General features: G+C 42.5%; 1 protein-coding gene across 1 annotated transcript in view; it reads right to left on the reverse strand.

Annotated features, from left to right (window-relative positions):
- Positions 1 to 12746, reverse strand: part of spata1 (spermatogenesis associated 1) — a 73830-nt gene extending 61084 nt beyond the window's left edge. The window contains exon 1 of the mRNA XM_067989825.1: positions 12563 to 12746. Coding sequence (XP_067845926.1) covers positions 12563 to 12601 — 39 coding nt within the window. The 5' untranslated portion in view covers positions 12602 to 12746. The remainder of the gene's footprint in view (positions 1 to 12562) is intronic.
- Positions 12747 to 13237: the final 491 nt, after the last annotated feature.

A 13237-nucleotide genomic window follows, 5' to 3' on the forward strand; every position in this document is an offset into this window, starting at 1 on the left:
GTAAAGTAATGTACATCAAAAATTTTATGATGTACAAATTGATTCATGTTGACCAATGGTATGGCTAGTGACCATTTCTTACACATCCCGTAAATACCTTCCCACATTTAATGGTTTCAGTTTTGGGCACCGTACCTCAGAAAGGATATACTGGCCTTGGAGGGGTTGCAGTGCAGATTCACCAGAATAATGCCAGGGCCTAGAGGGTTGAATTACGAGGACAGGTTACATAAACTTGGCTTGTATTCCTTTGAGTACAGAGGATTGAGGGGAGATCTGATTGAGGTTTTTAAAACGTTAAAAGGATTCAATAGGGTAGATACTGAGAAACTATTTCCTCTGGCGGGGGAATGAGAAACGAGGGCACATAATCTTAAAATTAGAGCCAGGCCATTTAGAAGTGAAATCAGGAAGCACTTTTTCACACAAAGGGGAGCGGAAATCTGGAATTCTCTCTCCCATTAGGCTGTAGATGCTGGGTTAAGTGGAGCTTTCAAGACTGAGGTCGATAGATTTTTGTTAGGTAAGGGTATCAAGGGATATGGAGCTAAGGCGGGTAAATGGAGTTGAGACATGGATCAGCCATGATCTAATTGAATGGCGGAGCAGGCTCGAGGGGTTCAATGGCCTACTCCTGTTCCTATGAACCTATCCTCCTGTAAGTGGTTCTCATGTCACTTAGGTCCTGGAGTTGACCCACACTGCCCAATATTTAGATATACGGTAGCATAATCTTGGGGATGTAATAATATATCACTCTTGAATTACAAATTTGGATATTTGCATGTGTCCTCACATGCATTAATCCAAACTTTTCAATGCAGTCTGTGAAAACATCTGGTTCGACAAGGCCAGGTATGAATCATTACGTTGCTTTATTTCATTGACAGCAAGTGAATGTACAAATTATGATCACATTCACTTAATTCAATCGGTACAACGTGCTTTTGCATAATAATACAAAATAATGTACATCAGTGGGTCGTCTTGCTTGACCTAAACAAATAACTTCTAATTAGTCTCCTGCATTCTAACCTTCTGAAAAAGCCTTTGCTAGATTTGACTGCCTTCCCGGCTTTCTCTTTTAAAAGATTTGATTGATTGTCTGTACTGCTATTTTTAGCTACCTGTGTTCACAACTCAAGGGCAGGGCCAATGTCAGACAAATCCTGCCAAGCACCCAGGACCAGCGACCTCCCAACACAACGGGTATGAGCTGTTTATTGATTACCGAACGAGACTAATGAATTGCTTATCGTTTGCAGTCTTTGGGGAAACAATTTCAAAGACTAGCTGATTAGCATTTTAGCCGAGTTTTGTCTCAGTGCCTTTGTTTTAAACTTTGCTTTAAAATAGAACCCTTAAATGTAACTCTTCTTTCCAAATCCTTTCTGTGGAAAAATGGTCAAAAAATCACAAAGAGTGACAACAACTAGAATATATTTTAAAAATTACATTTGCAAACTACCTGGCTACAAAATCTCACTTCCTGTTCTCATTTTTGTCACACTTATACGTCAACTTCTTCCAGCATTAATTCACACGTCCACATTTATAATGGGAACTGCGTATGTAAACTTATCATGCTTTAGTTGTAACCTCTAACCAATACTATAGGTGCTGGTAATTAACTATAAATAATATAAAAACAAAATATTATATAAAAATAAGGACAAAATGTATGGCTTTAGAATGGGAGCTTAATTAAATGTGCATGTGTTAGAAGCTTAGAGCCATTCAGCCCATCGAGCCTGTGTTGGCTCTTTGAAAGAACATAAGAACATAAGAAATAGGAGCAGGAGTAGGCCATACGGCCCCTCGAGCCTGCTCCACCATTCAACCTTGGCTGATCTTCAACCTCAACTCCACTTTCCTGCCCGATCCCCATATCCCTTGATTACCCTGGAGTCCAAAAATCTATCCATCTCAGCCTTCAATATATTCAATGACTCAGCATCCACTGCCCTCTGGGGTAGAGAATTCCAAAGATTCACAACCCTCTGAGTGAAGAAATTCCTCCTCATCTCAGTCTTAAATGGCCGACCCCTTATCCTGCGACTATGCCCAAAGAGCTGTTCAATTAGTCCCACTCCCCCTGCTCTTTCCCCATAGCCCTGCAAATTTTTCCTTTTCAATTATTTATCCAATTCTCTTTTGAAAGTTACTATTGAATCTGCTTCCATCACTCTTTCAGGCAGCGCATTCCAGATGATAACAACTCGCTGAGTAAAAAAATTTCTCCTCATCTCCCCCTGGTTCTTTTGCCAATTATCTTAAAGCTGTGCCCTCTGGTTACCAACCCTCCTGCCAGTGGAATCAGCTTCTCTTTATTTACTCAATCGAAATCCCTTCAATTATCCCACAACCTCGAACTGCACTTCACCTGAAGCCAATACGTTGTCTTGACTCCCCGTGTGCAGTGTCACAGGAGATCGACTAGTGTATTATGTTAAAAGCCACTGGTTTCCATTTTTCATAGAAAAGTAGTTGGAATCACAGACTGTGACCCCCAACACATTGGTAAAAATACCAGAATCATATATTTGCCTTAAAAAGGAATCAGCCTTGGCTCCATGGTAGCACTCTCTTGCCTCTGAGTCTGAAGGTTGTGGGTTCAAGTCCCACTCCAAAGACCTCAGCACATAATCCAGGTAGGTGCTTCAGTGCAGTACTGAGGGAGTGCTGCATTGTTTAAGGTGCCACCTGTCAGATGAGACATAGGAACAGGAGTAGGCCATTCAGCCCCTCGTGCCTTCTCTGCTATTTGATAAGATCATGGCTGATCTGTGATCTAGCTCCATATACCTGCCTTTGGCCCATATCCCTTTATACCTTTGGATGCCTAAAAGCTATCTATCTCACATTTAAATTGAGTTAGTATCAATTGCCTTATTTGCGGAAGAGAGTTCCAAACTTCTACCACCCTTTGTGTGTAGAAGTGTTTTCTAATCTCGCTCCTGAAAGGTCTGGCTCTAATTTTTAGACTGTGCCCCCTACTCCTAGAATCCCCAACTTAAACCAAGGCCCCATCTGCCTTCTCAGATGGATGTAAAAGATCCCATGGCACGATTTTTTGAAAAGTAGGGACGTTCTCCCAGTGTCCTGCCCAACATTTATGCCTCAGCCAACATTTAAGCTAGATTATCTGGTCATTTATTTCATTGCAGTTTGTGGGCCTTTACTGTATGCAAATTGGCTGCCGCGATTCCTACATGACAACAGTACTTTCTTTCTTTCTCTCCATGGCAAAATGGTAGACTGACAAAAAGGTTTTAGCAATGTAAACATCGGGGAGCTTTTTGGATGGATGTTGGTCTCCTGTGATCCAGACTAAATGCAAAAGCACCAAATCTAAACGCACCTTTATACAACTCAAAATTATTCCTTCAAGTTTGGACAGGCAAAATCCTCAATTGGCTGCTTTTTCCACAGTTCAAGTGGGCACAGTGTGAAAATGTTTACATGCCCACATTACGCTCTACTGCAATCTTAGTGACAACCCTCATCCTGTGCTTTTTTAGCCCATGGTTATAAGAGCAACTGGGGCTGTGACGTGTGCCTCACTGTGGGGCATTTACCCAAATAGCTGAGTAAATACTAGCTCATATTTAATTCATCTATTAACAATGCACGTTACAACATTCAGTAATACAAACACAACGAATAGAGCTACACAGACCTTTTAGTCGCTGCTTGCTATATGGTCTGGCAAATTTGCAAAGCCTTTTCCGTAATGTTTGATAAGTAAATATATGCAGCTGATATTAAATAAAACCCCATTTATTTATTTCTAAAGATGTTGTCCAACGTTTGCAAAGTAAACAAACACAGTCACCCTTAAAGAACTGGGACTAAACACTCTGCAAATCATTTCCCAAACAATTCAGTTGTAAATTCACAAAAAAGCAAACAGGACTAGCATATGCCTAACTACTGTATCTGTTTACACATTCCCCACATTCTGATCATTTTGTTTTCAGTATAAAACCGCTTCTCTAGAAAAACTGCTGATCATGATGTTCTTAATTACAGTCGTTGACGTATTTTATGTTAACCGGTCGCCTGCTTGCCAAAAAAAACTATAGCAATATTAAATTATGAGACAGGTTGCATAGACTAGGCTTGTATTCCCTTGAATATAGAAGATTAAGTGGTGATCTAATTGAGGTGTGTAGGATGATTAAAGGATTTGATAGGGTAGCTAGAGAGAAACTATTTCCTCTAGTGGGGGAGCCCAGAACAAGGGGGCATAACCTTAAAATTAGAGCTTGGCCGTTCAGGGTTGATGTCAGGAAACACTTCTTCACACAAAGGGTAGTGGAAATCTGGAACCCTCTCCCCCAAAAAGCTGTTGAGGCTGGGGATCAATTGAAAATTTCAAAACTGAGATTGATAGATTTTTGTTAGGCAAGGGTATTAAGGGTTACAGAACCAAGCCTAGTAGATGGAGTTAAGGTACAGATCAGCCATGATCTAATTGAATAGCGGAACATGCTTGAATGGTCTACTCCTGTTTCCTATGTTCCTATGATATAACTCCCAACCCTGCAACCTCAAGAGTAAACAGAGACTCTGGGCAGCCCCGGGCATTTGGTCAGTCAGGAGGTTCCAGTGGAGCTGCTCAAAGCCTCAAGGAGAAGGCTCTCCATAATCAGAAACACTGAGGGGCACAGCACTCAAGCCACAATTCTCAATGCTTCCGATTTTCAGAGCTGAAAATAAATGTGGAAAGGTTAGAAAAGGTGATTTATGATCAGATAAGGTGAGGCAGATAAGTGAATAATGAAGCTGGATTTATTTTTAAGTGATATGCATTAAAATAAAGAAAGAACTTGATTGGCTAACTAACAGAAAACAAAGAATCAGGATAAAAGGGTCATTTTCAAAATGGCAATCTGTAACTAGTGGGATGCTGCAGGGATCAGTGCTGGGGCCTCAACTATTTACAATATTTATCAATGACTTGGATGAAGGAACAGAGTGTCTTGTGGCCAAATTTGCTGACGATACAAAGATAGGTGGAAAAGCAAGTTGCGAGGAGGACACAAAGTGTCTGCAAAGGGATATTGACAGGTTAAGCGAATGGGCAAAAATTTGGCAGATGGAATATAATGTGGGAAAATGTGAAGTCATCCACTTTGGGAGGAAAAATAAAAAAGCAAAATATTATTTGAAAGGAGAAATACTACAAAATGCTGCGGTACAGAGGGATCTGGGTGTCCTCGTACATGAAACACAAAAAGTCAACATACAGGTGCAGCAGGTAATCTGGAAGGCAAATGGAATATTGGCCTTTCTTTCTAGGGGGACGGAGTATAAAAGCAGGGAAGTCATGCTACAACTGTACAGGATGCTGGTGAGACCACACCTGGAGCACTGTGTACAGTTCTGGTGCCCTTATTTAAGGAAGGACAAACTTACATTGGAGGCAGTTCAGAGAAGGTTCACTAGGTTGATTCCAGGTATGGAAGGGTTGTCTTATGAGGAAAGATTGAAGAGGTTGGGTCTATACTCATTGGAGTTTAGAAGAATGAGAGGAGATCTTATTGAAACATACAAGATTCTGAGGGGACTCAATAGGGTAGATGCTGAAAGGATGTTACCCCTCATGGGGGAATCTAAAACTAGGGGGCATAGTCTCAGAATAAGGGGTCGCCCGTTTAAGACTGAAATGAGGAGGAATTTCTTCTCCCAGAGGGTCGTGAATCTTTGGAATTCTTTACCCCAAAAAGCTGTGGAGGCTGAGTCATTGAATCCATTCAAGGCTGGTTAGACAAATTTTTGATCAGCAAGGGAGTCAAAGGATATGGGGAAAAGGCAGGAAAGTGGTGTTGAGGTAAAAATCAGATCAGCCATGATCTCATTGAATGGCGGAGCAGGCTCGAGGGGCCGAATGGTCTACTCCTGCTCCTATCTCTTATGGTCTTATGGTCTTATTTATATAGTGCCTTTCATGACCTCAGGACATCCCAAAGTGCTTTACAGCCAATGACATACTTTTGAAGTGTAGCCACTGTTGTAATGTAGAAAATGCGGCAGCCAATTTGCACACAGTAAAATCCCACAAACAGCAATAACCAGATAATCTGTTTTTTAGTGACGTTGGTTGAGGGATAAAAATTGGCCAGGACACCAGGAAGAATTCCCCTGCTTTTCTTCAATTAGTGCTGTGGGATCTTTTATGTCCACCCAAGACGGCGTCATCCGAAAGATGCCACCTCCGACAATGTAGTGCTCCCTCGGTACTGTACTGAAGCGTCAGCCTGGGGGATTATGTGCTCAAGTCTCTGGAGTGGGGCTTGAACCCATGACCTTCTGACTCAGAGTTCAGTGTGCAACCCACTGAGCCACCAATGACATTTTTGAATCAACATGAGCAAGTTTTACCCCTCCAATGAGAATTGAGCCTCAGACTAGTGAAGCCTTCAGGCCATCTTGTGTTATAATAAAACTAGAATTACAAGTTTTTCACAGTCTGCACTTTTAAGATCTTTTTTTAAAAAGTAAAATCCCCAGCAATTAATGTCATTTGCCTCCATTCTAAAGAAGCACTTTCACTTAAAGAAAAAAATAACTTGCTTTTATATAGGGTATTTCATGACCACAAGGACATCCCAAAGTTTTTCACAGCCAATGAAGTGTAGTCACTGTACTAATATAGCGAAATGCAAAAGGCCAATTTGGGCACAACAATGTCCCACAAACAGCAATGAAATGAATGATCAGGTACTCCATTTTAGTGATGTTGATTGAGGGTCAAATATTGACCAGGACACAGGAAGAACTCCCCTGCTTGTCTTCAAAAAGTGCCATGGGATCTTTTACGTCCAACTGAGAGGGCAGACGGGGCCTCGGTTTAACATTTTATCTGAAAGACGGCACCTCCAACAGCGCAGCGCTCCCTCAGTACTGCACTGGAGTGTCAGCCAGGATTTTATGCTCAAGTCTCTGGAGTGGGACTTGAACCCACAACCATCTGACTCCGAGGTGAGAGTGCTACCGACTGAGCCGTGAGTCAAGTCTGACACACCTCTTTAAAATTCAAAAAAACGCTGCTCGGTATAATTTTAGTCTGCTGGTACTTTGATATTACAATAGAAACACTGGAGTTTAAACGATAGATACAGAATACGGATTGGGGAAACAAAGTTTGATCCCCACAAGGTAACGAGACAGGAATGTAGAGTTGTAAAACAAAAATGGTTGGACCTGCAGGATGTTTTCTAATACAAGTTTTTATTGGAATAAATATTTCTTGACATGATTACTGTCACACAATATCACAAAAGACAATCGATGAAGATATTTTAATTCAGGTACATATGCTTATATTTACACTTTTCTGGTTTAATAACTTAGGACAAGGGGATGCAGGTTCAAACCAGTAAAATTTATGCACACAGGAAAATACTAAGTGATTTTAAGGAGTTGCTGTTATAGTCAATTTCAAGGTAATTTTCCATTGATGGGCAGCAGTAAGGGGAGGGAGGGGAAAGGGGCAGGACTTACCAGCAGCAAAACTTGATACACTCTGAATGACCAGTCTTGCTGTTAAACCACAAAAAGTTCTCAGAGTTATTATCTGTTACCTTATTCAGCCTCTTCAGCTGAAAGTGACAGCTCCACAAAGCCCCACGACCTTAAACCCTAGGCTTCTCAGAGAGGCACAATGCTCTTAGAGACATTTCAATCAAACAAAATGCTGCTGCTGATTTAATTATTTACTTGTAAGTTTCGTACTTTTAGGTCTTGATTATGTATGAGCTGTATTTCCAGTACTAAGTTTCTCATTTTAGTCATACACCAAGATGGTCACCAAAAAAAGTTTGTTTTTCAAAAAATGTGAGCAATTTAATTGTTTTGCTTTCTACTGGTAACAGTGACTACACTTCATTGGCTGTGGTGTCCTGAGGATGTGAAACTTGCTATATAAATGCAAGTTTTTTTCCCTTGGTAGGTTTTGCTGATTGATCATTGGTGATTGGTTGTTTTCATACATCTTTAGTAATCTTTCAAAAGCCGCTTGCACCTGTAATAATTTGGGTTTTAACCCGCATTGCCTAAACTGGAAATCTTTTTCTTATAATATTCATTTAAGGTTGAATTCGGCATTTGCCAGCCGCACTAACTCTAGGCTGGTTACCATAGTAATTTATAATGTTAATTAGTAATTAATTAGAATTGTTGTGTACAATCTCAAACATTTCACCCTATTGTGATGAAATGGTTCCCTTGTGATTCCTAAATGGTCAGATATCACCTCATTCCATTGGCACCTCAGGGTGCATAGCTAAGGCAAACATTTAAGAGTCTTACCTTCCCAGGACAAAGGGGAGGCATTTCCCTCAGGATAGTGACTTTGATTGATAACTCCGTGGACCATAGCCCTGACCTCACAGAGTTCTCTTTCTCTCTCTATCAAAGTAAGTCACTAGTGCCCAGATGGCAGTAAGAAGCTGTCTATTGTGTTTTTAAAAGCCTAGACCAGCTAGCATGAAAGGCCTAGCTGGGGATAGTGGATCCACGCTCAAAGAGTTAGTATTTGCATCTTTGTTACTTTTCATAATCCAGGCAGCACTGGAAATTGACTGTTTTGAAAGCTGTACATGACCTTAACGTAAAATAAACCAGTTTGTTGGTTTTGAAATCGTGCCTCGTCTTGATAAACAATTTTACAACACCAAGTTATAGTCCAGCAATTTTATTTTAAATTCACAAGCTTTCGGAGGCTACCTCCTTCCTCAGGTGAACGATGCGGAATTCCGCATCGTTCACCTGAGGAAGGAGGTAGCCTCCGAAAGCTTGTGAATTTAAAATAAAATTGCTGGACTATAACTTGGTGTTGTAAAATTGTTTACAATTGTCAACCCCAGTCCATCACCGGCATCTCCACATCGTCTTGATAAGAGTGCTTTTCAGTCCACCTTCCATAGAGAGAGAATTCATGTGCGATATTTCAGTAGCTAGTATACAGAGCAAAAGTTCTGTGTTATTTTTTTTATTCGTTCATGGGATGTTGGCCTTGCAGGCGAGGCCGGCAATTATTGCCCATCCCTAATTGCCCTTGAGAAGGTGGTGGTGAGCCGCCTTCTTGAACCGCTGCAGTCTGTGTGGGGAAGGTTCTCCCACAGTGCTGTTCGGAAGGGAGTTCCAGGATTTTGACCCAGCGAAGATGAAGGAACGGCGATATATTTCCAAGTTGGGATAGTGTGTGACTTGGAGGGGAACGTGCAGGTGGTGTTGTTCCAATGTGCCTGCTGTCCTTGTCCTTCTAGGTGGTAGAGGTTGCGGGTTTGGGAGGTGCTGTCGAAGAAGCCTGCGATTCCTGTGTTTGTATACTACTTAAGAACATAAGAAATAGGAGCAGGAGTAGGCCAATCGGCCCCTCGAGCCTGCTCCACCATTCAATAAGATCATGGCTGATCTGATCCTAACCTCAAATCTAAATTCATGTCCAATTTCCTGCCCGCTCCCCGTAACCCCTAATTCCCTTTACTTCTAGGAAACTGTCGATTTCTGTTTTAAATTTATTTAATGATGTAGCTTCCACAGCTTCATGGGGGCAGCAAATTCCACAGACCTACTACCCTCTGAGTGAAGAAGTTTCTCCTCATCTCAGTTTTGAAAGAGCAGCCCCTTATTCTAAGATTATGCCCCCTCGTTCTAGTTTCACCCATCCTTGGGAACATCCTTACCGCATCCACCCGATCAAGCCCCTTCACAATCTTATATGTTTCAATAAAATCGCCTCTCATTCTTCTGAACTCCAATGAGTAGAGTCCCAATCTACTCAACCTCTCCTCATATGTCCGCCCCCTCATCCCCGGGATTAACCGAGTGAACCCTCTTTGTACTGCCTCGAGAGCAAGTATGTCTTTTCTTAAGTATGGACACCAAAACTGTATGCAGTATTCCAGGTGCGGTCTCACCAATACCTTATATAACTGCAGCAATACCTCCCTGTTTTTATATTCTATCCCCCTCGCAATAAAAGCCAACATTCCGTTGGCCTTCTTGATCACCTGCTGCACCTGCATACTAACTTTCTGATTTTCTTGCACAAGGACCCCCAGATCCCTTTGTACTGCAGTACTTTCCAGTTTCTCGCCATTAAGTTAATAACTTGCTCTCTGATTTTTCCTGCCAAAGTGCAAACCTCACATTTTCCAATATTGTATTGCATCTGCCAAATCTCCGCCCACTCACATATTGGCAGTGAAAGGTGCACTCCAGATAGTAGGGGATGCACGGTCCTCTTATGGGACTGACCAGTGACACTGAACCCAAGAAAATATCTAGCACAAAACCAAAAATTCCTTTAAGTGTCTTTACTGTAGCAAAATTTAGCAAGGGAGTCAGACTAAACGACAGAGAAATAGGAGGGGCAGTAAGGGAGTTGACCAAAGGCGCTATCAAAGGGGCATCTTTTTATGGAAGATTTTGAAGTTGGGGAGATATGTAGTAAAACAAAAGGGTTTAGGAAGGATGTTCTAGAAGGTTCTGTCACCAATGGTAGAGCAGAAGAAGGGAGGAAACGTGCAGTCGGTCAGCTTTGGAATAACTAAGGGTGGGAGCATGGATGTAAGGATCAAGGAGGAAGGTTGCAAAAAAAAACTGACATTGGAACTTTTAATACCTGTTTTTGCTGCTTTCAATCAGTTTATTTCCTACATGCTTCGTTATGAACTTTTACTGTTTTACGACTGTGAAGTTAGAGCCAATCAGGTGCAGATATAACAAAGAAATTTGCACATATATGTACAGATGTAACACCCACAGTGCAAAGCCCAAAATGCACACCAGGTGCAAGACTTTTAGATTATATATATCTCACAAAAACATAACTGTATTTCCCCCCACTTTGTAGGTTAATTAATATGTGTTCCCAGGCTCCTACTACACTACCCCTCAACCTGAAGAGCTAGCCAGTATTGCCAGTAGACACTCCACTAAGCTCTGCAGTCCATTCTTGTTATAAACCCTTTCTCATGCTAGCAATCAACCCCAATGTTCTCTCCATTACACTCTCAAGCATAATCCTGACCTCCACCTGGTTCTGAATCCCTCCATTTGTATTCCAACCTCTCCACTTTTGCTGTCCTACATTGCTTTAATGAAGCTCATCACAAATTTCAGGAATAGTATCTAATTTTTCTTCCTGGGCACTTTAGAGCACCCTGATCTGAATATTGACTTCAAACCTTAAACTTTAAATGTCAGCCTTGGGTCAGTGGTAGCACTCTCACCTCTGAGTCAGAAGATCATGGGTTCAAGCCCCACTCCAGCGACTTGAGCACATAATCTCGGCTGACGCTTCAGTACAGTACTGAGGGAGTTCTGCATTGTCAGAGATGCCGTTTTTTGGATGAGGTGTCAAACCTAGATCCCATCTACCCTCAGCGGTAAATGCAAATGGTTCTATATCACTATTCAAAGAGAAGGGGAGTTCTCCTGGTGTCCAATATTATCCCTCAACCAACATCACTGGAGTATCTGATCATACAACTCATTGCTGCTTGTGGGACTTTGCTATACGCAAATTGCTGTCATATTTCCTGACACTTCATCGGCTGTGAAGTGCGTTGGGACGTCCTGAAGTCATAAAAGGCACAAGTTCTTTCTTTTAAACCATCTTCTCCTATTTTCCTCTCAGTTTCACCCATTCACGTTCTACTTCACTCCTTCCAATTTTAGAGCCGTTTTACTCACCTTTTGTCATTCTAATAACTATACAGAGCCTGCTTGACCTTTGTACACCATCCCATTCACCCCTTCTCAGTTCTTTCATTTTGGAAAAATAGCTGCCTCTTTCTACTACTCGCTTGGCAGCAGTCTTAGTAGCAAGTTGGTCTCTGGGTTCGAAGGCTGTGGCTTCAAGGGTCACACATCAGGACTTGGCTGCATAATCCAGGCTGGCACTTGCGATATTTACTGTTGGTGTTGAGGGAGCATGGCTCTTCAGATTGAAATAGTAAAGCAAAGTCGACCTGTCTGTCTGTTCAGGTGGACGTTAAAAGATCCCCTGGTGTCACTTGGAGAACAGCAAGGAGTTTCTCCCCGTTCAACAGCGACCAACACAACCAAAAGATTACCTGCTGTTTGTGAGATACTGGGCTACATAACAACAGTCACTACAGCCCATCACTGTGTGAAGGGCTTTCAGATGTCATGATGTGATATGGAGATATAGCTTGAAAGAAAAGAAAGTCAATAAGGTGCTTTTGAAGTGTAGTCACTGTTATAGGAAATTTAGCATATATTTATGACCCACCTCCCTTTACCTGGTCTCACCTGTCTCTGAACCAGTTGAATGAAGAACTGACCAAAGTGACTGCCCACTTTCCTTTTACAGTTCGGACAATGGGTCTCTCTGACCTGGCGTTTCAGGTGTTAATGGACATTTCCAGCATTTTCTAACTCATAATAACTTTTGCTGAAAAGTAGACCACCGCTCGGTGCCAACGTGCATTAACCACAAGGCTGCCGATGTGATTTTTTTTTGTTGCAATATATTTTATCTGATGATATATAAAAGCACTGGGCGAGCAGCCTGACGACTCACCCCAGCACTCGGAGGTCTGCGATCCCCTGCAGATCTCATGAAGCCCAGTCTCTGATTAGATTTCCAGAGTATTCTTGCGGTTCAAAGCAGAAGCCCGCAGAGATTATTCCGATAACGGCAACGCTAATAACGGGGCCAGATCCAAATCACTCTCTGCCTCTCCGGCGGGTGAATTGCACTCAGATCCCTTTACAGCTGAGCGCACAAGGGCTGAGACTCGCCGGTGATTGACAGGAGTCGCACCCAGTCAGAGTGCTGCATTGGCAGTGATTGACAGGAGTCGCACCCAGTCAGAGTGTGGCATTGGCAGTGATTGACAGGAGTCGCACCCAGTCAGAGTGCTGCATTGACAGTGATTGACAGGAGTCGCACCCAGTCAGAGTGTGGCATTGGCGGTGATTGACAGGAGTCGCACCCAGTCAGAGTGTGGCATTGGCGGTGATTGACAGGAGTCGCACCCAGTCAGAGTGTGGCATTGGCGGTGATTGACAGGAGTCGCACCCAGTCAGAGTGTGGCATTGGCGGTGATTGACAGGAGTCGCACCCAGTCAGAGTGTGGCATTGGCGGTGATTGACAGGAGTCGCACCCAGTCAGAGTGTGGCATTGGCGGTGATTGACAGGAGTCGCACCCAGTCAGAGTGTGGCATTGGCGGTGATTGACAGGAGTCGCACCC

This window comes from Heptranchias perlo, chromosome 9, assembly GCF_035084215.1.
Source record: "Heptranchias perlo isolate sHepPer1 chromosome 9, sHepPer1.hap1, whole genome shotgun sequence".
NCBI classification, from domain to species: domain Eukaryota; kingdom Metazoa; phylum Chordata; class Chondrichthyes; order Hexanchiformes; family Hexanchidae; genus Heptranchias; species Heptranchias perlo.